The 25,789-nt window shown below is 42.2% G+C and overlaps 2 protein-coding genes across 3 annotated transcripts in view; one reads left to right on the forward strand and one right to left on the reverse strand.

Moving 5' to 3' along the window:
• Positions 1 to 1,760: 1,760 nt before the first annotated feature.
• NOPCHAP1 (NOP protein chaperone 1) lies at positions 1,761 to 8,832 on the forward strand. The gene is made up of 4 exons (XM_070600791.1): positions 1,761 to 1,951; positions 3,589 to 3,675; positions 7,735 to 7,871; positions 8,597 to 8,832. Exons 1-4 carry the CDS (start codon positions 1,837 to 1,839, stop codon positions 8,807 to 8,809), a joined length of 552 nt encoding a protein of 183 aa, XP_070456892.1. The 5' UTR covers positions 1,761 to 1,836; the 3' UTR covers positions 8,810 to 8,832.
• Positions 8,833 to 12,791: 3,959 nt separating this feature from the next.
• The window catches only part of ALDH1L2 (aldehyde dehydrogenase 1 family member L2), a 58,183-nt gene continuing 45,185 nt past the window's right edge, over positions 12,792 to 25,789 (reverse strand). The window contains exons 20-24 of one of the 2 annotated variants that reach the window (XR_545300.2): positions 24,951 to 25,116; positions 23,019 to 23,124; positions 19,618 to 19,817; positions 17,513 to 17,625; positions 12,792 to 13,745 (exon numbers count right to left, since the gene is read on the reverse strand). Coding sequence is in view for 1 of the 2 variants with exons in the window: in XM_008522860.2 (XP_008521082.1) it covers positions 17,570 to 17,625; positions 19,618 to 19,817; positions 23,019 to 23,124; positions 24,951 to 25,116 (528 nt within the window). In the remaining variant the exon portion in view is untranslated. Of the gene's footprint in view, positions 17,626 to 19,617; positions 19,818 to 23,018; positions 23,125 to 24,950; positions 25,117 to 25,789 lie in introns of both variants that reach the window. The other variant, XM_008522860.2, reaches the window with a different exon arrangement.

Consider the following 25,789-nt stretch of genomic DNA (forward strand, 5'->3'; position numbering starts at 1 on the left):
AGTTAGGTACTGGCAATACGAGGAAGAAAAGGTGCTGCCCTTTCCCAGAAGGATCTCCCAACGTAGTCGGTTTTAACGGGAGAGTGAAATCAGCTTTTAAAATGCATGAATCAGTGTTTTCCTCCTCAGTGCCTACTGTCATTTCTCCCATAATTCTCTGTGCCCTAAGTTTTATAACTTGGTTTTAATATAGTATAATGTTAAACTACTATAATGATAACAATAATGCAGCTACCAGTTTCAACATGCACTTTTTAATCATCTTCCAATACAACCCTGGGAAGTATTGTTATTCTGATTTTACAGAGGGGGAAACTGAGGCTCAGAGAGTAGTTACAACTACTAAGAGAGCAATCTGCGACTGGATTTAATCCAGGTCTGGCTGACTCTGGAGCACCTGTTTTGTCAGAAATAAGCAGAAAAAGGTTGGCCCAAGACTTCTGTTTCTGCTTGGAATCCCACAACAGAGAGGTCTGGGCACACTGCAGGGAGTGGATAAATGCTGTTAAAGAATGAAGAGGAAAGGAAGCAATCAGTGAATCTTTCAATCAGTGAAAGAGTGAAAAGGCAACCTGTAGAATGGGAGAAAATGCTTGCAAATCATATATCTGATAAGGGGCTGATATCCAGAATACCTAAATAACTCCTACAACTCAACAACCACAGAAAATAATCTGATTAAAAATGGGCAATGAACTTGAACAGACGTTTCTCCAAAGTAGCTATATAAATGAACAATAGGCACATGAAAAGATGCTCAATATCACCAAGCATGAGAGAAATGCAAATCCAAACTACAATGAGGTATCACCTCACACTCATTTGGCTAGCCACTATAAAAAAATTAATTAAAAAACAAGTGTTGGTAGGATGTGGAGAAATTGGAACCCTTGTGTACCGCTGGTAGGAATGTAAGACGGTGCAGCCATTATGGAAACCAGTATGGAGGTTCTTCAAAAATTTAAAAATAGAAGTACCATATGATTCAGTAATCACACTTTTGGATATAAATCCCAAAGAATCGAAAGCAGGATCTTGAAGAGATATTTGCATACCCATGTTCATCGCGATATTATTTACAATAGCCGAGAGGTGGAGGCAGCCCAAATACCTATCAAGGGATGAATGGATAAAGAAAATATGGTATATGCATAGAATGGAATATTATTCAGCCTTAAAAAAGAAAAGAATTCAGTCATATGTTACAACATGGATAAACTTCTAGGACACTATGCTAAGTGAAATACACCAGCTACGAAAAGACCAAGACTGTATGATTCCACTTACATGAAGTATCTTAAGTAGCCAAACTCATGGAAACAGAAATTAGAATGGTGGTGACCAGAGGCTGGGGGGAGGGGAAAATGTAGGAGTTTTCTATGGATATAGTTTCAGCTTTGCAAGAAGAAAAAATTCTAGAGATCTCTTACATAATACGATTATAGTTAACACTTCTGAACTGCACACTTAAAAATGTGTAATATGGTAGATTTTATGTGTTTTCTACCACAGTTAAAAAAAAAAAGAATTAAGAGGAGGGCAGCCTCATGATCTGCTGTTCACGTCTGGACTTATTTAGCTAAAATCGAGCCTTGCCAGCATTTTCATCCAATGACAGAGCCTCAAGAATCCCAACTTTCCTTTACTCACGATAGGAGTGGCCTCGTGGCTCCGCCAGGTGTCGCCCTCGTTGGGGCCACCCTCACCCCGCCCACAGCCCCGCCCACAGCCCCGCCCACCGCCAAGCTTCCTCCAATCGCGGCCCTGGCCCCGCCCCCTGCCGAGCCTCTTTCCTGCATCCGGGGCTAGGTGGGCTGGCTCTGGACCCGGAGAGGCATGGAGGTCCACGGCGAGCTCCAGGCCAGCCCGAGCAGTACGTCGTCCGCCCCGGACAACTCCGGGGTCTCGGTGTCCAAGGAGCTGCTGACTGCGGGGAGCGGCGGCCGCGGAGGTGACGGGCGGGAGGCGGCGGCGGGGGGCGCGCACGTGTGGCGGCGGCGGGCCGCTCCCTGTCGTGGCCGTGCACCACCAGAGGGGCCTCGGGGGTGACCGCGGGGCCCCAGCGTGCCCGCCGCCGCGGGGGGTGACGGTGGGGGCACGGAAGGGTGGGGGCCAGGCACCCGGCCGCGGCCCCGGGGTTGGTTCTTATATTCTGCATGGTGGTGGGCGCGCACTGTGCCGAGCGCCACAGCAAGACATCGCCTCTGAAGAGAAGGCCTTAGGGTCGGCGGTCTGGGTCAAGCAGGTGCCCGGTAGTGGGGGCAGATGAATATTATGGATTAATACCCCCCCACCATCCCCACCCCACCCCCGATGCTCACAGAACCAGCGGCCCTTCGTGTCGCTCTCTTGTAGAGGGAGGCATGGGTCCAGGAGATCCACATAGGATTTCAGACACTATAATAGAAAATTTAAAAGCATCGGTTCGAATCCCCGCTCCACGAGTAGTTAGCTGTGGGCCTTTGGGGGAGTTGTTTACGTTCTCCACGCCTCAGTGTTCACCTTTGGAAATGGAGCTCGTGGTACGTATGGAATTTTTGTGAGGAGGAGAATGCGCTTGAGGGCTTGGGCATGTTCTCCGTGAATGTTTGCTTGAAGAAGTTTCTAGGAGAACCCAGAGCATCCAAAGGAGTTAGAATAATAGTAGCCAAAGCTTGTGTAGTGCTTAGTCTGCCCCAGGAATTAATTAACTCGTTTAAGCCTCATAACAACCCTGTGCAGAAGGTTCTGTTATCTCCACTTTATAGATGAGGAAACTGAGTCATGGTGTGTCATACAGATAAGTAATTTACCAGAGATCATTTGGCTGGAAAGTGGCAAAATTGGGATTCGAATCCCATCAGTCTGGCTCCAGAGTCCATGCTCTTTACGCTAATCCCATTGCTAGGCCTAAAGTCGTTAAGCCATGAATGTTTGTTAGCTCTGCTTTGTGGGTGGACAGGATTTTTGTACCAGAGCGAAAAGATTTTGCGAGTGTTGGGAACAAGGTGCGCAAAGCCTTGAGTTTTGAAAGACAAGTCTTATTCTCTGAGCTCTGATGGGCCCGCCGATTGGGTTGATTTGAGGAGAAGTGAAGGACGAGCTGAGAAGGTGGAGTAGGGGGACAGAATTTCTCCCAAGGCTGTTTTGTGTAGGTTGGGCATCTTTACTGAAGGGGAAGTAACCAGGCAGGCATGTTTTAGAAATGAAGAAACGAATGCTCAGGGAGGTTTGGTAATTTGCTCAAAGTAACGCAGCTAGTAACCATCTCCATCACTTAGCCATTATTATGCTGTGTACCTCTTCCTCTGTTCCGTCATTGCAGACCCGCTCTTGTCAAGGATGGGTTTCTAATGTAGATCAGAAGGTGCAGTTTAGTGTCACTTATTACTCAGCATCAGTGACACAGAGATGTATGAGACAGGCTTAAGAGAGGGGAGATGGATGTACATAAGGAACTAAAATGTAATGGAACTTGGAGGGCATCTTTTTTTCAAAACATCTTGGGAAATGAGGAATGATTTAAGACTTGAAAGTGGTCCTGGAAAGCCTGCTGATGGGCCCCTATTTCTTTACACTGTAGTGGATTAAATGTGTGTGTGCTTTCAGGTATTTGGGACAGGTTGCTCATCAACTCCAAGCCTGATTCCAAAAAGACTTCCACTCTTCAAACAGTTCGGATAGAGAGGAGTCCCTGTAAGTACCCTTCCGTCTCTCTCTCTTCCTCTCTCTCAAGAACTCTCTCTGATGTTAAATTCGGCCTAATGAAGCAGTTATATGGTGGGACAGTCTCTGCCTTGATGGTCAGATATCAAACCACAAAGAGTCTGGCAGAGCAGGTCTTACTTGTCACTTACATTGTGAGGTCAGCGCACAAGGATGGAATTTCTTACATTGTTTCCCTGCTTTCAGAGGAAGAGTTTTCCCAGAAAAACTCTTCATGGGATGAATTTTTGGAAATCAAAAACAATTATTGTTATCTCTATGGGAAATTTTTTTTAGAGGTTACTGAGCTCCAAATGTAATACACAAGTTTGGGAAAACCCCACCACATCCCGTTAAATGGGACACAATTTCTTAAATGGCAAATGTTACTTCTAATACTAAATCATGGGGCCAGTTCTCTTCATTAATTACTCTAGAATATTGCTGTTCTGCACACTTGTAAATATATCCCACACTCAGACTTTGTTCCTATAGCATTCATGTAATACACACCATCTGTGTAATTCACTCTTCATTTTTTAAAAAAAATAAAGACAAGAATTCAGTGAAAACAATGTAAATGATGCATGAGATTCTGTCTGTAAACTAAGAAATCATGAGTATTCTGAGAGGGGAACTTAACCACAGGATGCATTAAATTTGCCGCCGGTAAAATGACCACATGGGGGCTGTCCATTCAAATACAAGTTCTTGTGTTGACATAGCTTTTCATTTTGGTAGGGTACATACCTAGGAGTGGAATTGTTTGGTCAAATGGAAAGTGTATTTCTTTGTAAAGATGAAATTGCCAAACTATTTTCCAAAGTTGGGTATACCATTTTGCGTTCCCACCAGCCAGGTACCACACCCGGTGTGGTCTGTCTTTTTAATTTCAGCCATTGTAGTGTGTACGTAGTGGTATCGCATTGTAATCTTAATTTCTTTTTCCCTAATGACTAATGATGTTGGATGTCTTTTCATGTGCTGTTCACCGTTTATGTGTCTTTGGTAAAGTGTTCAAATCTTTAGCCCATTTTAAAAATCAAGTTATCCCATTAAAAACAACATTTTTTGTAGTGCAGGCCTGCTGGTGATGAATTCACTGGCCTTTATATGTCTGAGAAAGTATTCATAGTGTTTTGGGTTTTGAAAGATGTTTTCAATGGATATAGAATTCTAGGTTGATAGGTTTTTAAACTTCATTTTTTTCATCTTTCAGTAATTAGATGTTGCTTTGCTGTCTTCCAACTTGCATTGTTTCTGATGAGAAGTCTGATGTCATTCTTATCTTTGTCATGTATATAATATTTCCTTTTCTCTCTGGCTCCTTTAAGATTTTCTTCTTTATCTCTGTTTTTCACCGATTGGATGGTAATGCGTCTCGTTGTAGTTTTCTTTGTGGTTCTTGTGCTGGGGGTTTGTTGAATTTCTTGGATCTGTGAGCTTATAGTTTTCATCAAATTTGGGAAACTTTTGGTCATTTTTTCTTCAGATATTTTTTTCTGTTCACCCTTCTCTCTTAGCTTTCCTGCAGGGACTCCAGTTACACTTAATTTTGCTACTTGAAGTTGTCTCACAGCTCTCTGATGCTTGGTTTTGTTTTGTTGGGGTTTTTTTCAGTCTTATTTTGTGTGTGTTTCATTTTGGGCAGTTTTTATCGCTGTGTCCCCAAGTTCACTAATGTTTTCTCCTCTATTGTCTAGTCTGCTGTTTAATCCCATCCAGTTTATTTTTCAAGCCAGATATTGTAGTTTCCATCTCTAGAAGTCCAATTTGAGTCTTTTTTTTTTTTCGCTTTAGGAAGATTCTCCCTGTGAACATCTGTGCCAGTTTTCATCTGTTTGTTTATTTTTATTTTTTTTGAGGAAGATTAGCCCTGAGCTAACATCTGCCGCCAATCCTCCTCTTTTTGCTGAGGAAGACTGGCCCTGAGCTAACATCCGTGCCCATCTTCCTCTTCTTTATATGTGGGATGCCTACCACAGCATGGCTTGCCGAGCGGTCCCATGTCTGCACCCAGGATCCAAAACAGTGAACCCCAGGCTGCTGAAGAAGAACGTGTGAACTTAACCGCTGCGCCACCAGGCTAGCCGCCAGTTTTCCTCTATTTTGTGTGTGGGTTGTTGCCACTGCATGGTCACCACTGAGTGGTGTAGGTCTGTGTCTGGGAACTGAACCCGGGCCACTGAAATGGAGCGTGCCAAACTTGACCACTAGGCCACGGGGCCAGCCCCCAATTGAGTCTTTTTTAATATCTTTCATTTCTTTCCTCATTGTGACCATGCTCTTCTCTGCTTCCTTGAATATGTGGAGTGTATTTATAATGGTTGTTTTAACATTCTTATTGGTGGTTCTGTCGTCTGTGTCATTCCTGGATCTATTTCTATTGATTTTTTTCCTACTGTCTGTGGATTATATTTTCCTGCTTATTCACATGCTTGGTAATTCTTACTGGATGCTGACATTTTGAATTCTGTGCTGTTGTGTGCTGGATATTGTTTTATTCTGTTTAGAAGAAGTAGAGCTGGCCTGGCTTCGGGTTTAGCATGTCCCCTTCACAGTACGCAGAAATAGCTGGCTTCTCAGCATCGTGGTTCATGCTACACCTGAAGGTACCTGTTTGCTCCACGTGATTCACTAAAAACCAAAGCAGAGCAAAATCGCCTGATCCTCCGTCTGTGGTAGTAGATTTCAGTCTGCAGACACAGAAGTACCTTTATTTTTATCAGTAATTTCACTTTCTGTGTGTCTGAAAGGGCACGAGGGCTAACATTTACTCACTATTTAGTATGTACTAGACATTGGGTGCGACTTTGTACATATGCGACCTCATTTAACCCTTCTAGGAGCAGTATTTTACAATTAAAGTCCATTTTTTTGACTTTTGCTATCATTTTCTTCCTCCACACTCTGGACATTTTAGTCATCTGTTGTGTAGCTGTGTTAGTGACTTAACAAGTTTAGAGAACTCATCATGCGCACAGTTATGTGCTTGGCCCCTTTTGAGAGACAGAGAAATTAGATATCCCTTGTTTGCTGACTCTCTTGTACTTAGCATAGTGCCATTTACAGATGAGTAAACTGAGATTTCGAGGGGTTAGATTAAATGTATTAGTTAGGACTCCTGTGATTTTAAATGACTGAAACCCCACTCAGATTGCCTTAAGTGAAAAAAAAAATTATGTTGGCTCCTTTTATTGGAAAGAGTGATTTCAGACACATCTGCATCCACGTGCTCAGTGTCGTCAGGGGTCTGCTGCTCTGTACCCCTTAGCTCTGCTTTCCTGAGTGTTGGCATAATCTACAGCGGGCTCTTCCCCGACGTGTGGCCAGCTGGCCAGTTTATCAGCAGCTCCAGACTTAGGCACAGCAGCTCACTCAGCCAGTCGCTCACTCAGAAGGAAGGTTGTCTTTCTCAACAGTCAGACCATGTCCCAGGGTGATCTTGCATTGGCCTGACTAGATCATGGTGTCACTGTATATGCCACTGAACCAAATCATGGTGTCCAAGGTTGTGGAAGATGTAGGCACCCATGGGGTGAGGGACAGGAGTGACTGAGAGTGACAGAGCTTAAAACGAAAGTCAGGGTTATGTTATCAGATGAAAGGGGAACAGATGTTGGGCAGGTAAAAAACCCACTACTTAATTAACATGCCCACGGTGATTCCAGTAGAGGAAGAGGTGGAAGTGGGATTCTGCTGATAACCTTGTCAGGCCGCCCCGCAGCCCGGTGCCCTTCACTCTTAGGTCATGCTGCCTCCTTACTCAGTTACTGTTTGTTGGATGCCAGCCTTCCAGGAGGTTACAGTTCTGGGCATATATGAAAAACACAAATGAAACATTGGGAAATAGTTAATTGCTAAATTGTGAGGTCCTGTGGATGGAGGTTTTTAAAATGGAAAAAACTAGAAAGATTTTTTAATTATAATTATTGTCATTATTATTACCTTTACATTCAGAAGTGTCTTACAGGAAATTCCGGGTTTTAAAATTTGAAGTTTGGCCAAATACTAACATGAATCTTGATAAACTGTATTTTTCCTCCTTAGTGTTGGACCAAGTACAGACCTTTCTCCCACAGATGGCTCAGGCAAATGAAAAGCTAAGAAAAGCAATGGCAGCTGCACCACCTGGTCGTTTCAACATTGAAAATATCGATGGGACTCTTGGAAAAGTTATACAAATGGTAACTCTGCTTTGTTTTAATTTCATAAAATAAAATCACCCGTGTGCCTCGTCACTTAAAAAACGAGAGAGCTGTTCCATTTTAATTCCAAGTGTTATTTTCCTTCCTGGGAAGTCAGCTGGCGTTTCCAGTGCAGCGTAGGTACTGGGTCATTTTATGTGAGGATTTTAGAGGTCAGTAAGCTTCCCTGGGCCCAGTGGAGGGATGTCGTAAATACAGAATCTTAGGAGGGTTTGTTCAAATCAGATACTACATTTGTTATCTGGGAGCACTAATTTACTAAATGATTTTTTTTCTACCACTTAAAAATATAAAAACCATTCTTAGTTCATGAGCTAAACAAAAACAGGCAGAGGGCTGGTTTGGGGCTACAGGCCGTAATTTGCCAACCCCTGCTAAAAAACTAAGAATTTTGTTGCTGTTGTTTTTGGGTCTGGTACCTAGTGTGGTGCCCGGCTCATGTTAGTATTGGTTGAATGAATCTTGTTGAGTGTATTCAGGATATATCGAATTGGTTGGGGGCACTTTTTAGATTTGTAGTAAATGTAAATCATTATATTGGACTCTGGGAACTAAAAGAATAAAAGTGCCATATTGTATTCAAAACATTTCTTTTCCTTTGTGCTTAAATATTTGTGCTAAATGTTGGTTGTTCCCAAATGTTGTTTTTACAACTTTTTGGGGAACCGCCCTGAAATAAATTTCCCACGTGATGCTTTTTGCAGGATGTGGCCTTGTTTGAGATGAATCAATCTGATTCAAAAGAAGGGGACAGTTCAGAAGAGAATTCGCAAGACAGTTCAGAGGACAGTTCCGATTCCGAGGATGAAGAGGACAGCTCTGAAGTCACCGTAGATAACATTAAGCTTCCTCATTCAGAAGACGGAAAAGGCAAGATAGAGGTTTTGGACAGTCCGGCCTGTGAGAAAAAGAAATAGTGAAATAAATGATCTAAGAGTCAGGTGATCTCTGCCTGCTAATTCTGTGAAAAAGAAGGTGGCTCACTCATTATTTTGCATTTCAGGTATCTGTGGTGCTTTTATGTAATACTGGATCTATTTTGTTTCTTGGAGAAACAGAAGCTGCCTTTTAAAGAGTTGGCGAGGTACCATTTGGGGATCTCTAAGAGTAGACTGTGTTTGATCTCCTGCTAAAGGGATTTAGTTTAGAAAGCTTAGCTTTACGTCTGGTGGTGAGTAAATCTGTTGGCATCTTTTTTCTTCAGCATAGACTTCAGAAATATCAAACTCGTTTTAAGATAAAAACACAAATCTCCTGTTTGTTTTTGTTTTAAATTATCCTCTTGGATAAAACAACCTGGGATTTTCTTTAGGTTATTATAAAGTCCAATTTATTTCTCACCATCAAAATGCGTTCAATGAGGAAGAACTTTTTTTAAGAGAGAGTTTTCACAAAGAAAAGAATTACTTATATTTAGCTTTCCTCAGGCAGATCTACTTTCATTTAAAAAAAATATTCCTTTCTGGTTTGAGCTGGAAAACTGGTGCTCTGTGGCTTAATCACTGTTGGTGTCTCTGCAGCCACTCAGTGTGTGTAGAATTTACTGGTTGGAAAAATTTGTGGGTTTTTCGGTTTGGTTTTTTCTTTTCTTTTTTTCATAAAGCAAGGTTTTTTTGTTTCAGCTATTAAAACTATTCTGCACAGTTGCCCATGGTTTGAAACCTATCAAATGTAGACAATAAGGGACACCACAGGAAAATTAGGGCACAGTACCAAAAAAGGTCACAGCTGGTTTTCCCTGTCAAAGGTCAGATTGATCCTATGCTGGAGTCACCTTTCTGCCTCATTCTTGACCTTATTAAATTTGTTTCACATCTGCCACGGGACTGGCATTGCTCAGGGTATAGACCCAAGAATTTAAAGGATTATCTCTGAGTGGGTTGAGCTGATGGAATTTTGTCCCCTAATGTTTTGGAGCTCTCTTTTAACTATTTTTCCCTACTCCTCACATTAACCCAAGACATCTTGTCAATACTCAGAAGATAATTCTCAAAGTTCTTTCTGGTATTTCCCATGGGAAATTGGAACCAGCTCTTCCAAGCTGTGCCTCACTAATTATATGAAGAAATGAGCCAGTCTGGAAACAAGATTTCTCTGCTGGAAAGGGCATTATGCTATACTTTGTAGCGCCAAACACAACTGTGATGTATTTATTGGTGTAAATATTTAAAGATCGTCTTCTACCAGATAATATTACATTATATTGTGGGAAGAATTGCATTTGTCTGGTTCATTACTTAGCCTGGTGCGTGGTACATGGTAGGCACTGAATAATGTTAATAAATGAATTAACAGGTATATGAGGGTGTATGGGACATTGTAAGCCATGGTAGGCTGCTCCAGACAGGGGCATGTGAAGGTGTAACTTCATAGGAAATAACAGTAGAAATAGACTGAGTGATCAGTGAAAGAGGCTAGTAAGTCTGTTAATACATACTAGTATGTAGGACTTTAGTATTTTTCTCCTGCCACGCCTATCTCATATAGTACAACTAGGCTTCCTGTACAGTAAAGGAAGTCAACTAAATTCAGGTCCTCTGGACATTGAACACAGGAGAAATGGGAAAACCAGAAATGTAATATATGATAAGGATGTCATTTTAAGTAAGTATAAAATGGATGAATTACTTAATATACAATGTGAGAACTGGCTATTTCAAACCAGATTAGATTCTAGCTGCATACCATGTGCTAAGATAAATTATATGTGGATTAAAAATTTAAATATAAAGAAAGAAAATTACGAGTTTCATACTAAAATAAAGGTGAATATTTACTGATGAAATTGGGCAAAAGTTTTTTCTTAAAGCAGAACATCAAAGCCTGAAATCACAGAGGAAAAGGGCAGGAAATTCACATAAATATTAAAAACTAGTGGGTGGCAAAGAAATTTAAAATGAAAGGACAAGTTGGGAAAAATATTTGCAATATAAGAAAAAGAATGAGTGTCGTTAGTATATAAAGGGCTGTTACAAATTAGTAAAGAAAAAACTCATATCTCAATAGTGAAAAGGCCATAGGGGTCAGCCCCGTGGCCCCATGGCTGGGTTCTCGAGCTCCACTTCTGCGGCCCGGGGTTTCACTGGTTTGGATCCTGGGCGATCCTGGGCGTGGACATGGCACCGCTCATCAGGCCATGCTGAGGTGGCATCCCACATGCCACAGCTAGAAGGACCCACAACTAAAATATGCAACTATGTACTGGGGGGATTTGGAGAGAAAAACCAGGAAAAAAAAAAAAGGCCATAGGACATGAACAAGTAATTCACAGAAAAAAAAAAGTTCAACTCCTTTTGTCAAAGAAATGCAAATGAAACCAAGATAGTATTCTTTACCTATCAAGTTGGCAGATGAAACTATAGCTGGTACTCACCCAGCCCTTTCTGTGGGTCGGGCACTCTTCTAAGTGATGTAAGAGTTAGCACCACTCATACATAGGTATAGATTTCTTGAGTTGCACATTTAACATTTGCGCACTTTATGTATGTTACACCTTAATTAAAAAGCCGTTTTGTTCGTAAGCAGTTTGCCTTACAGTCTCCTGGAAACTGAATCACTACTGGGCTTTGGTTGGTCCGGCCCTGCCTCATGCTTGGGTGTGAGATGACGGCAGCCAGTGAGGGCGATGAAATGTTCTCTTCAGACGTGTGGGGTATTGTCGTTCTATGGCTCTGTGACAGGTGTGAATCAGAAAATTAGATGGAATGGTCTTTGAAGCAAAAATTTCATTCTGAATGAATCTCCTGTGTATTCTTATGATACTTTAATTTGCATCAAATGTGGTGTTTATAAAAAAAACTGCCTTGCAAAGTAGTTGGTATCGTGCCTGTAGCCACTACCGTGGGAGGAAAGGCAGGAGGAGAGGCAGTGTCTTCCTTTCATTTCTGGTTCCTTCGGTGGGAATGTACAATAATGCTCATTAAGTTATTTTTTTTTCTCTTTATGTTATAAAGTGATTCATCTTAAACATCAGTGGATGACAATCCTGAAGAAAAAAATAAAGGGTAAATATGACTGGTAGACTTTTCCCAAAAGTCCAATGTTGGAATCTTTGTGGTTGACTCCTCACCATCGTTGATGGAAAACCCTCGCCAGTGATTGGTTTGGGAATGGGCACGCGACACGAATCTTCCCAACGAGGCATGAGCAATGTCTTGTTAGTAGACTTGGCAAGGAAAGTATTTCTCATTCCTAAAAAGGAGGCACGTGAAGAGCTGGTTCCTTTCTTCTGAAGGGAGAAAGGACTGGATAGCTTATGACTGGAAATGACTCCTGAAAGTCCTATCTAGTGGCCATAAATAGAGCCTGCTCTCGAGGGTACAGGCGGCACACCACAGATGGCAGAGAGGAGCAAAGAACATCACTGAGTCACTGCATCAAATAGCTCTGTAGACTGAACTATCATTGGATACAACAAATTTCCTAACTGTTGAAAGAAGCGCCTTATGAGGCATTCTGCTTAAACCCACTTCACAGATGGGAAAAGTGGCGTGGAGATTAAAGTAAATTTCCTAAGGCCTTGCAATAGCTAAGTAGTGGAGCGGAGTTTTAAGTTCAGTCAGCCACACCTATTCCTCATGACCCTACTAGTCACTATGCCACGAGCACAGACTCTGAGCTGTCTGGATCAGATCCCAACCCAGCCACTTATCTGTTTCTCCATCTGTAAAATGGGAATAACAGTATCTTCCCTCAGGGGGTTTTGGTAAGAAATTAGTGAGTACATACACATCGTGTGCTTAAAACAGCGCTCGGTAAATGTGAGGTATTATGACGCTGTAAGAATCTACACGTGGTGGCAAAAATTTGGGGGAAACTATTAGTAAGGTTATAGATTTCTATATCCTTTGACTCAGACATTCTACTTCTAGGAATTTATCCTAATTAAATAATTACAGCTTTGTTCACAAATTTCTATATAAGATTTATTGCGATGTTTAAAATAGCAAAAATCAACAATATGTCCCACATACATATATGTAAATGTGCAACAATAGAGAACAAGTTGAATTAAAGTCACTGAACATGTGAAGAAGTATGTTTATTGACATAGAAGGATGCTTGTATATTGTTAATTGAAAAAAGTGGGTAACCAAGTTATATAGTAGTATACTAGTTCTGTAAAAACCTATGTGTTCAGGGCTGGCCCAGTGCCGTAGTGGTTAAGTTTGCATGCTCCGCTTCAGCAGCCCAGGGTTTGTGGGTTTGGATCCTGGGTGTGGACCTACACACCACTCATCAAGCCTTGCTGCGGTGGCATCCCACATATAAAATAGAGGAAGATTGGCACAGGTGTTAGCTCCGGGACAATCTTCCTCACCAAAAAAAAACGTATGTATTCATAGAAAAAGTCTGGAACAATCTCAAATATCTGTGGTTATTTCTGTGTGGAGAATTTACGGTTGAGTCTTAGCTTCCTGTTTTATGTGCATTTTACATAATTAAGTATTATTTAATCATTTTTAAAAATCCACTTGGGTATTTGCAGAACGGTAATAATAATAATCAATAATCCACCCCAGCCATCACGTCTCATATTTGATCATCTCCTTGTAGCCCCGGTTTCCCTCGACAGTTTTTATTTTCTTGGAGGGCAGGTATGGGGGAGCCAAACTTGATTTCTCACCCTGTCTCTAGCCGCTTCTGCAAAAGCTCTTGTGGGTAATGTGCATTCTGCTGAGGTTTTCAGTTTGGCAGATATTTACCCTGTGCCTGCGATTCGCTACCCAGGCCCTGATGGAGGCGTTGGCAGTAAAAGCCATCTCATCTCGGATAAGCACCAGTTTCGTTGCCTGAGCGCCTGTTGTGCCACTTCATAGCTGTGTGATTCGGGCAGGTTACTCAACCTCTTTCCTGTGAAAGCAAATATGTATTGAGCTCCTCCGACACATTAGGCGCTGGAGATACAGCATTGAACAAAAGTAGCACCTGTTCAGGAAGCTTACATTCTAATGGGGAGAAACAGATGATAAATATATGCCAGGTTGTGAAAAGCGCTGTGAAAATAATGCAGGATAAGAAGAATACAGAATGACAGGGCAGACAAGGTAGGAATGTGGGGACATGTGTAGAAAATATGTCTCTACTAAGATGATAATTGAGGAGAGACCTGGAGGAAGTGAGGCAGCCAGCCAGGAGGTTGTTTGGACAGAAGGAGTTTCAGGAAGAGGCAGTGGTGTGCTGGCACTGGCTTGTGTTTGTTCTGATTGCACACATCTCTTCCCAACTCCCTGTTCAGTGAAGTCAAATTGGTAGCTTGAAGTCAGCCTTGATGAGAGCATTTACACACAGAAGTCCACAAATGCTACAAGAGTTGGTTTTATTTTCCCCTAGAGAGCCATTTGTTGTTTACCAGCACGCCACTGGGAAGAGGGTGCAGTAAGTGCAAAGGCCCTGAGGTAGGAGTGCAGTTGGTCTACGTAAGGAATATCAAGGCACCAGGGTGGCTAGACAGAATGAAAGGGAAATTGATAGGAGATGAGGTCAGAGGTATCCAGGAGCAAAGTCAATAGGACTTTGTAGGCCATCGTAAGTACCCTGGACTTTATTCTAAGCGAATTGGGGGCCACTGGAAGGTTTTGAGGAGAGGACTGACACTGGCTGACGTAAGTGTTGAACAGAAGCACACAGAAGAATCAGGAGGACCAGTTGGGAGACTTTGGCAATAACCTAGATAAGAGATGATGATGGCTCAGCAGTGGTGGAGCTGGTAAGAAGAGCACCTGAATTTATTCATTTTTCAGATGTTGTGAAGGTTAAATAAGACAGCATTTAAAAAGTGGTTAGCATAGTGGTTAGCACACAGGAGGCCCTCAATAAATGGGAGCTGCTGTTATTGACAAAACGCCAATCCTGGGGGTGGGGAAGGGGTACCTGTATCTACTTAGGAAGGCAAATAATTTCAGCACCAAGTGGTAAGTACTATGTTCCAGACAAGTGAGAGCAGAGAGGAGAGACACCTAAACCCAGATGGGGGTGGGAAAGGCCAGGAATGGTGTTGGAGTGAAAGGGGACTGCTTTAGCAAAGGCCTGGGGAAGAGGATTAGAAGGAATGTAGAAGCGTGTCAAGTGTCCACACCTCCCAGTGTGGGTGACATCAGATCACAGCTTTATCCTTTAGCCAAATAAGGATCTGAAGGGACAGTGGTAATCTAATTAGTCAGTGTGTTAGTTCAATCACCTGGTGGGCCGTGGCTCATTACATTCCAATTCAAATTCACAGGTAGTTTTATGAATTCCATGGAGCCTTTGATTCTGATTAGCAGATATAAAAACTCAAGCCAGTCAGAACTTTAGAACTCGCTAGGAAAAAGGAGTTCTTAATCTGAGGCCCAAGCATGGACATTCGGAGGCCTATGAATCCCGTGAAGCTATTTTCAGACTTAGGTGTGTGCACGTGAATTTCAGGGGTAGAAGTGGGACAGAGGGGTCCACAGCTTTTATCAGATTCTCCAAGTCGTTCGTGGCTCAAAGAAGATTAAAGATACTGCTACTGAGATTAATTGTAGAGGGTACGATCAATCCAGAAGAAGGGTATGTTTTTGTTTGCCATTTTAGCTATCATTAAAATACTTGGTAAAGTGATATTTTAATTCACATGAAATCAGTTAAAACACTGCATTTAAGGGTCCAGTCTCATGGCCCAGTGGTTAAGTTCAGTGCGCTCCACTTTGGCAGCCCAGGTTGGGTTCCCAGGCATAGACCTGCACCACTCGTCAGCAGCCGTGCTGTGGCGGTGACTCACAAACAAAATAGAGGAAGATTGGCACAGATGTTAGCTCAGGGCTAATCTTCCTCAGCAAAAAAAAAACAAAACCAAATACCACTGCATTGAAAAGTGGTTCCTTGATAATAAGGCCTTTGTCATTTTTTTCAAATATGAACTGTCCGTTTGGACCCAGAGAGTATTCACTCCGACTTAGAATTTCAGCTCAGCCAAGCTCTCATGGTACGTGAGCTACAGTATAATAAAAAATGCTTACAGGTAAAACCTGCTCTATTGATCCTGACAGGATCACACCTGGCATTCTTCCTTTGAGTGTGTCCTGCCTCTGATTTTGTCGCAGCTGCTTGTTGATCAGTTTCCCCGAGTTCCCCTGACGTTACCCCGCTGAGTCTCCAGAGTAACAAGTTCTCCCTGAGGGCTTCTTCAAAGCCAAAGAGAGAAGAATTTTCCTTTAAAAGGAGGGTTAATAGCAGTTAATTGCTCTGGCCCTCTTCCAGCGATTCAGGAACTCACCCTCTAGTCACACGTGGATGGTGATCATTCACTCACCTAACGATTTCTGTCTCTCAGCGGGCAATTGTGTGAGTCCTGCACGGGCTGGAATAATTCCTATTTCTTGAGCACAGACGATGGTCCAGACACCTTAAGTGCCTTCTGTATATGATCCCACTGAATCCTTACCACACCTAACGAGACAGGGACTCTATCCCCATTGTATAGATACCAGACCTAAGCTTTGAGATATTAGGTAACTGATTTGCCCAAGATCACACAGCTGGTGAGCAGTGGAACCAGTAGGCAGAAAAATGGAAAACAAGATGTCCTATGAAGGATGAGTGCACTGCACAAAGAAAAGCAACCCTTTGCCTTGGATCATTGTCATCTGTCGTTACGTGGCATTTTCCAGGGCTGCTGTGTCAGGCGCTGCATCAGAACATTGGATGAGAAAGGGGTATAGGAATTGATGACTATCGAAAAGGGTTGCAGGGAAATGAATTCATTCACCTAGTTAATACATCTCAATGTATATTTTAAGTAGTGATGGGGAAAACAGAATTCACATCTATTGAGTATTTACCACGACCAAAGCACGCTGCAAGGTGCTTTCCTTATATTATTGCATTGAATCCTTATAATAAGTTTCCTGAGGGAGGCATTACTGTCCCCACTTTACAGAAAAGGGAGCTGAGGCTCTGAGAAGTTGCATAAGTTTCCCAAAGTCTCATAGATGGTAAGATGGTATGATATGAACCAAGATCAGCCTCCAAAAGCGACTTGCTTTCTACTATGTCATACTGCAAAATTCACTCTCAAAGCTATTGACTAGAATTTAAACTATCTGGGGCCAGAGATCATGCCATTAAATTCCGTATACTCCTCAGGACATAATAGAGTACTAGGTACCTAGTAGGTACTCAAGAACTGTTTGTGGGTTCACCAGCCATCACAGTGGGTTGAAAAATAGATCATCAAAGGCACAAAGATGTATCTTATTTCCAAATATGAAGAAAAAAGAATATCCTTCACATTTTTTTACAGGATCTACTGTTCCTTGAGAGCAAAATTATAGTAAGTCTTTTAAATAACCTCACATGTATGGTTCAGAGGTTAAAACCTATACATATTATACAGGGGTTCCAAAAAAAATGCACCTTGTGTATTATAGCTGTGTGACATTGACATTTTCAAGATGAACAATATGATGGGGGGAAAAAGCAGCTTGGTATTTTTGAAATAAATGTGATATGCAACACAGTCAAAACCCAACAACTACAAATCATTTTAAGGTAGAAAAGGTGTCCTAGAAAATACTCAGGCACATGTGTGAGAGCTTAGACAGTGGCCTGCCCCTCTTCACAGTCCGTGTGTGCATCCATCGGCCCATGGCTGATACCTCCTTAGCCAGCAGGCCGGCTTCTTCAGCGTGTGGAGAGTGGAGGATGGGCCTGCTCTAGTATTCCAGGGTCACCGTCTTGGTTTTGAGGTATTCGTTTAGAGCTTCCTCACCTAGGGAAGAGAAAAGCAGTTATGGACCATAGTCACAGGTGTATGTGAGGTCACCAGACTGTCACACAGGTGCCGGTGTATAGGTCACTAAGCAAATAGAAGGTGCTTCTCAAACTTTAAATTTCTCGTGAATCACCAGAGGATCTCGTGAAACTGCAGATTCTGATTTGATTAAGTCCGTGTAGGCCCCAGGATTATGCATTCCTAACCATTCCCTGCTGATGCTGATGCTCACGGCCCACACTTTGAGGAGGAAGGGCCCAGACCGCTCCCAGGGCTTCTAAGGACCAGCGTGTTGGCTTGGTCGGTCTCCTCCCCAAACCTTTCTCCTTTATTTCCCTGCTTGATGACAAACTCTCTATCTCTAGCCTCTGCCCATTGAGGCCGAAAAGAAGTGATCAGGGTGCGGTCCTTCAGATTACAGTAAACGAAGCAGAACTGAGCACAGGAAAGAAAGTTGGCGATCGTTCTGTCTAATCTGATTTTAAAGATAAGGAAAATGCAGCTTTCCTGATTTACGTCGCATGTTCGAAAAGCAGAAGGGTTTATCCGGGCAAAAAAATAAACAGGTCTGCCTTTCTGTTTCTATTTTCAGCTAGAACAATCATCGATTTCTACAGCAAGGGGCGTGAACACCACAGGTGAAAATAATGAGTACATGATTCTAGAAGCCGAGCTAAACCAAGGGGTCTTAACTTTATATTAGAGTCACCTTGGGGGGATTTTAAACCTTGTGCTCCCTGGTCACACCTGAGACCAATGAAATCAACATAATTGTATTTTTCTGAAACTCCCAGGTGAGTCTATTCCAGTGCACAGCTGGGAAGCCCTGGGCTAAGGGAACTTACAATTAGAAGAGGAAGAAGCAATTAGGCAACTTCTACTGTTTTATAATAAAACATAGACCTGAAGCTGGTTAATTATCAAAAGACAAGTGGAACTGTTGCCTCACTTAAAATAAGAATTTCCCTAAGAAAATCTGCCACTGTGTTTTGCATCCAGGGATGAAAGCCAGATTGAAGACGTGAAAAAAATGACTTTACTTTCAACTCAATGAGAAGCTACTTTGCTGCAAATACCTTGCCAAAAGTCATCAGGAACGCGAAAATGTAAAAATACCCCAAATTAACCAAATTTATATTAACGGACTATGATTTCAGTAAATTACAAACATTTCAGTTTTTGAAAAATGCCAGACTGACTGTGGGGAGTGAGAACACGGGGTCCACAGCCAGACTGCCTGGCTTTGAATCTTCTTTGCCAGTGGCTGGCTGCGTGAATTTGGGCAAGTTACCCAACCTCTCTGAGCCCCATTTTCCTCAACTGTAAAATAAGGATAATAATAGCACCTCTCTCTCAGGGCTATTGCAAGAATTGCTTGTGCTATTAAAGGTAAAGTAGTTATAATAGGGGGCGGTACACATTTAGTGTCCAAAGTAAGCTATTACTTGAAATGTGATAGTGTCACTGCCCACAGTGAATTACATTTTGGGCTTTCTACAAACTCTAAATCTGAGTTCCCAGACTCCCAGAAACCCTGCCAGTTGCAGTGTTGACTCTGAAGGACTGCCAAGCAACGCGAAGGCAGGATTTATTCTTGGAGCCGGCTAGTTATTGCACTCCACCCATTTTCCTTTCTTCGTTCCACTTAGCCCCAAGAAAGCTAAACCAAGTTCATACTGAACATCGGGGAAAAAAGCCCAACGTAGTTCTGCTAAAAGATATTGTCAGAGGTTCTTTGTCCTTTCAACATGAATCTCCTTCTTTTAAAAAGAAACCCTTTCCCACACAATTTGTTTACTTTTCTGTATGTACGTTATGTTCAATAAAAATGTTTAACATTTAAAGAAAACGGGTACCCTTGGTAGCCCAGATCCAACTGCCATGTAGGAGATGCCCTTCCACAAGGCACGCGTGTAGCATGAGACGCACAGCGGACTTCTCCGTGCTGGGTGACAAAGGGAACACGCAGTGGACAAAGCAAAGGCGCACCTAGGTCTTTTCCGAAGCCGGACTGTTTGACTCCGCCAAACGGGGCCGCCACGTCCGTCTTGTTGTACGTGTTGATAAAAACGGTGCCCGCGTCTAGTTTCTCACTCACGTACATCGCTTTGTTTATGTCTCTTGTAAAGACCCCTGAGGCCAAACCGTACTCTGTATTATTTGCTCGCTGCAACACTCCATCGATGTCCCTGCAAGATGTTTTCAGGAAGACAAAACTTCGTTAAGTGTCAAGCAAAACACTCTCCATTTTATGTTCGAATGTTTTCCCCCTCCATGCTAGAAACAGGAGGGTGATACTAGCCACCTGCTTACACTTTTATATATGAAATATTCCAGGCTTACACCCAAAGAAACCCTCAATGAAACATCAGAACTCTAGTATTGTATTTTTCAAAATATATCACGCAACACCTTTTAACATCTGATCTGAAGTCATCTTTTCATTCTTCCTCATTGGTTCTCCTTCCCGACTTCCCCATTTCCTCTCCTTACCCTTGAGTCTCACTCCCGGATATATTCTCAGAGCAGCCCCCCATCTCCCTCCATCTCTTCGCATTCTGCACACCCAGTTCAAGGCTCATCCAGTGCCTCATGCTGAAGCCCTCCCAGCTCCCACAGTGTCACTGTTGAGTGTAGTGGCTCCATGAGAGGGCTCTGCAGCCAGACTGCCTGGGTGACCTTGGGCAAACGACTTCATCTCCCCATGCTTCATTTATTCTTTTTTTTTTTTTGAGGAAGATCAGTCCTGAGCTAACATCTGTCGGCAATCCAACTGTTTTTGCTGAGGAAGATTGGCCCTGAGCTAACATCCGTGCCCATCTTCCTCTACTTTATATGTGGGACGCCTACCACAGCATGGCTTGCCAATCGGTGCCATGTCTGCACCCAGGATCTGAACTGGCGAACCCCGGCTGCCAAAGTGGAACGTGTGCACTTAACTGCTGTACCACAAGGCTGGCCCACATCATTTATTCTGATGAAAAATGGAAGTAATAATAATAGCACCTGTTCCATTTTCGTGAGGATTAAATGAGCTAATAGTGTGTGGAACACAGTAAGGCTCAGTAAAAGTCAGCTATAATCAGGAAGCACATACTCCTCCAACTGAGTATGTTGGTTTAACTCTCCACGTATTTGCAGTCCACCTCCCAACTAGATTGGATGTTCCCCGAGGGCAGAGATAACATTGTACTTTTTTGTGTGTGTGTGAGGAAGATTGTCGCTGAGCTAACATCTGTGCCAGTCTTCCTCTATTTCATATGTGGGACACCACCACAGCATGGCTTGATCTGTGCCCAGATCCAAACCTCTGAACCCTGGGCTGCCAGAGAGGAGTGCATGAACGTAAGCACTATGCAATGGGACGGCCCCTCAGATTCTTCTCTATATCATAGTGTTGCATCATCAAATGAGAGTGAATTTGATTAACATGCTAATTCAATTAAAAGAGAGTAAAATAATCCATCAAATCCGTCTGGCGATTTCCCTGCCTTTTGACCCTGTATGTGTCCACGCCCAGGTCGGTGGAGATGTGAACCTGCGCGTGTCTCAGTTGGGTCCAGTTCCAACGTGCCTGTCACAGAGTGACTAGCTCACCCTTTTGAGTGCCATCCTAATGTTTAACAATGCATGAAGTTTCTACAACACGGCCAGCAAATGCAAGCCAAGGATTTCATCGGGTGCTCCGGCCAAGAAACAGGATCTGTTCCACAACTGGGAGGAAAACTAGTTGTCCTGAACTTTTTGAGAGACAGCACAGGCTTCAAGGCGGTGCCTTCCAAAGGGATTTTCAAAGGTAACCTTGACTACACATAATTTTAAACTCGCACGAGAAATTCGGAACAAAACTTGGAGTGGACTGAGGCTTTGCTAGCTCTCACACTTCTTGATGTATTGCACATGGTAGGGACCCAAATATTTATTGATGATTAAGACAGAAAGATGGCTTTATGCCATGGCTCGTTGAGGCCTACTGAGATGACACAGCATCATAGCACACCTCGCCTACTTCTAGAATAATAAATATAAGAGTGGTAGCAGCAGCAGCAAATCCCTGCAATGATCTAAAAAGGTAGATATTATTAATAACTGAATTTTACAAATAAAGAGACCAAGGTTGCCCAGAGTGATTAAGTAAGTAAGTAAGCCCACCGAGGTAGTCAGGTGCAGTGGCAGAGAGCAGACACTACCCTCTGCCCCATCCTGCCCTTGGCCCTCCGTGGTTAATTGCCCGTCTCCTTGTCTGTCTCCCCCATAAGCTGGTAAGCTCCTTGAAGACAGGAACTGTGACTTATCTAGGTTTCTATCCCCCAAACCTGGCTTCTAATCTCTGCGTGTTTAACACAAAGACTATCCTCTGGGGGAATTTATAATGAGGAAAAGAGGGTAACAGGGCATCCTCGGATCAGCATGTCAAAAGATTACTCACTATGGCTTAGTGTCCCCAAAAGTCTCTTACAATATGTCTATCAAAGACCAAGAAGTCCCTCTGAACTCTGTATTCTGTTTTTTCTGCCTTTTCATTGGTTGAAAGAAAACTGAAGCCAGAATTCTGAAGAAGTGTACACAGTATATCATGAGAGTCTATTGTATTAAATATTCCTACATGAGCTCAGTTACACATGGCCCTCTTTGAAATGCCCAACACTTTGGAAATTTTCATGTACTATAACAAACCAGTGTATCATTTACAGTTGGTTATCTGGTGATTTTGGACATTTCTATAAAAAGTTGAGTATTAGGGGGTCAGCCTGGTGGCGCAGTGGTTAAGTGCGCATGTTCCGCCTCGGTGGCCCGGGGTTTGCCGGTTTGGCCGGGTGCGGACATGGTGCCGCTTGTCCAGCCATGCTGTGGCAGGTGTCCCACATATAAAGTAGAGGAAGATGGGCACGAATGTTAACTCAGGGCCAGTCTTCCTCAGCAAAAAGAGGAGGATTGGTAGCAGATGTCAGCTCAGGGCTAATCTTCCTCAAAAAAAAAAAAAAGTTGAGTATTAGGCTTTTGGGGGCACGATCCTCTATGAAGACAGCCCTCTTTCGGTGGGAAAATCAGATTCCACAGATGCTGCCTTCCCTAGGCATTAAATGTGGAAACTAGTTCTGTTATTCTCAGTTATTACCTTGTTCTAGAGACATTTCAAATGTCAACTGTACAAAAACTAAAATTTAGTCAGCTAAAATCCCATAATATCAGCCATTAATGTAAGCCAAGAAGCAAAAATATATTACAATCTACCAGGGTTAGCATTCTCTGCTAATTATTTAATTAAGTTAATTATCCTTAGGGTAGAGAATTACATGGTCATTGATTTTATGCTCTGTATATAGCACAAGAGCAAAAGAAAAATCGTATCCAATCAAAAGCTGTTAAATTGCGCCTGAAGAACATACCCATTGTGGAATTTAGAAATGACCATAATAGGCCCAAAGGACTCCTCTTTGGCAAGATACATGTGGTCTTCCACGTCCGTGAAGACAGTTGGTTCCATAAAAAAGCCTATTTCAAAAACAGAAGAAAAGAACATCAATGATAGGGTAAGTAATTTTCAATTAATTGTTCTCTCATTGAATTACGTTATAAATTTTTTCTTCCCTTCTGAGTCAGTAAAATCGAGATGACTTTCATTTTCCTATTGGGCATCAGCATTCCTAGGTTCTTATTTTTGTTGTCTTTATTTTAAAAATTTCAAACATATATGAAAGTAGAGAGTAGAATAATGAATAATAAAATAAATACTTATTCACATTTTGCTATATTTGATTCATTTTTCCCTTGCTGAAATAGTTGAAAGCAAATCCCAGAGATTACAACATTTACCTCCAAGTATGTCAGTACAAATCTGTGAAAAATAAGGACATTTTCTCACATATCATAATACATTATCTCACTAAAGAAATTAATGCTAATTCTTTATTTATAGTTTATATTTCAGTTTCTTTTAACTTTTAATTTTTTTAATAAGATATGATTGACATGCATTATATCAGTTTCCGGTGTACAAAATAATGATTTGATATTTGTATTCAATTTCTGATTGTCTAGTAAATATCTTTTATAATTGGTTTGATTCAGGATTCAAATAAGTTCTACACATTGCATGTGGTTGTTAGATCTCTTGAGTGTCCTTTAATCTAGAAAATTTCCTCCCTTCTCTCTGCCCCTTCTGTTCCGTGCCATCGACTTGTTAAATAGACTGAGTCACTTGTCCTGTAGAAGATCTTGCAGTTCAGATTTGTCATTGCTTCCTGGGATGATGTTTAATTTGTTCCTCCATCCCCTGTATTTCTTGTAAATGGAAAATTTGACCTACAGGCACCATCAGATTCAGGTTAAACATAGTTGGCAAGAACACTTTCTAGATGATGCTGTGTGTTACATGCTGCTTCCCAGGAGACACATCATATCCAGCTGGCCTGCCTTCACTGACGCTAAGATTGGCCAGTGGTTCCACGTGGTGACAACTTGACCCCTCCATTGTAAAACTGAGTTTTTCTCCTTATGACTGGCAATCAATCTTGGGGGTGGTACCTTGCAAATATCCAGATCCCCATCAAGCTGTCACCTAATAACTTCAGCCTCCCTTGATGATCATTGCCTGAATCCATTATTTCATTCAATTAGGCGATACAAAACAGTGCTTTTTCTAGTCAATAGTTTTTTCTACATTTATTAGCAGGGATCCTTCTGGAAAAAAAAATGTCTCCTTTATTAGTTACATGGTTACCCAGAAATTTATTTCATACAGGATACATGGGATAAATGTTGAATTTTTTCCTTCCAATTACCAGTTTTCAGACTAAGGTGTTGGTACACAATCTACCCACAGCAGTGAAAAGTGAGTTTTTCCAGTTGTTTGTTTTTTATCTCCTTTTGGTTATCAACACATCGAGCCATTCACACACTTCTGTAACAGGTCCTGCTTTAGTCAACATGAACGAATTCCTCCCAGGCTACATTGGCTCAGAGCAAATCTCACTGTGCCAGGAACAAAGGTCACTGTGCCTGAATAACACACTTATTCATTCCACTTGGTTACTGTACAGCTAAGGGCCTGCCACATCCATTTTGTTATTTGATTTTCACAGCTTTGTAAAGCAGGATGTGCACATTTCATCCCACTTTACAGTTGAGAAAAACTGGGTTGTCCAAAGTGCCACAGTTTGGAAGTGGCCAAGCAGGATCTAGAAAGTAATTCTTCTGATCATAACATAAATGCCACCATTTACTTTTGAGCCAAGACGGTGCTGCAATGAACACTGTGAGCATTCGTTCCAACTTAACAAGCTAGGCGCCCTGGACACCTCCTACAAAGGTGACCTTACCTGGCCTGGGGACCTGTCTCCCGCCGTATACCAAGGTGGCCCCCTCTTTCACTCCAGTTTCACAGTACTGCAGAAGCTTTTCCAGATGGGCCTTATGATTTTGGGGCCCGTGGTCAGTAGATCTGTCAAGTGGATCGCCAATTTTCATCTTTTTAATTTCTTCCACCTGCGTATCACCCAAGCCGCAAAACACAATTGACTATTAGTAATAATAAAGGCTACCCTCTGACTGAGCTGCTACCACGCACGTGGTGGGTGTTGTATTAAGCTGTTGAAAGATGTGTTGTCATTTAGTCTTCAAAGCAGCTGGAGGTAGGTATTTATTAGTTTCATCTCACAGGTGAAGACACTGAGGCTAAGAGAAGTTAAGTGACACACTCAAGGGCACACAACCACCAAATATTGTCGAGTTTTCCTGACTTGAAAGCTGAAGCTTTTAACCACTGAGTTCTACCTGAACATAAGCTATACAGGCTATTTTAAAATTCTCTTGAATGTTAATCCATTAAAATAGCAAACCTGAGATTCTGGAATTTTTATTCACACAGCATACTTACACTCTTCATGGCAAAAGAATTTCTAAAACGGCCACATCGTTATCTTTTTTCTCTCCCCAAATGTGGCAGACTGCCCTTGTGAATTCCCACGGGATAGCCCTGCCACAGGAATAGCTAGAATGTTCCAGTGAAAAAGCATCTTTCTCACACAATGTTCATCACTGACATGTCTTTGTGACCGCTTCTTGTCCTCCTTGGTGATCTTAATCTATTTCTGCATTTTCTAACGTCAAGTTCAACTCTAGTAATAAGGAAGAATGAGAGCTACTGTGACCCCTCAGG

The sequence above is a fragment of the Equus przewalskii genome, chromosome 29, assembly GCF_037783145.1.
Source record: "Equus przewalskii isolate Varuska chromosome 29, EquPr2, whole genome shotgun sequence".
Lineage (NCBI taxonomy): Eukaryota > Metazoa > Chordata > Mammalia > Perissodactyla > Equidae > Equus > Equus przewalskii.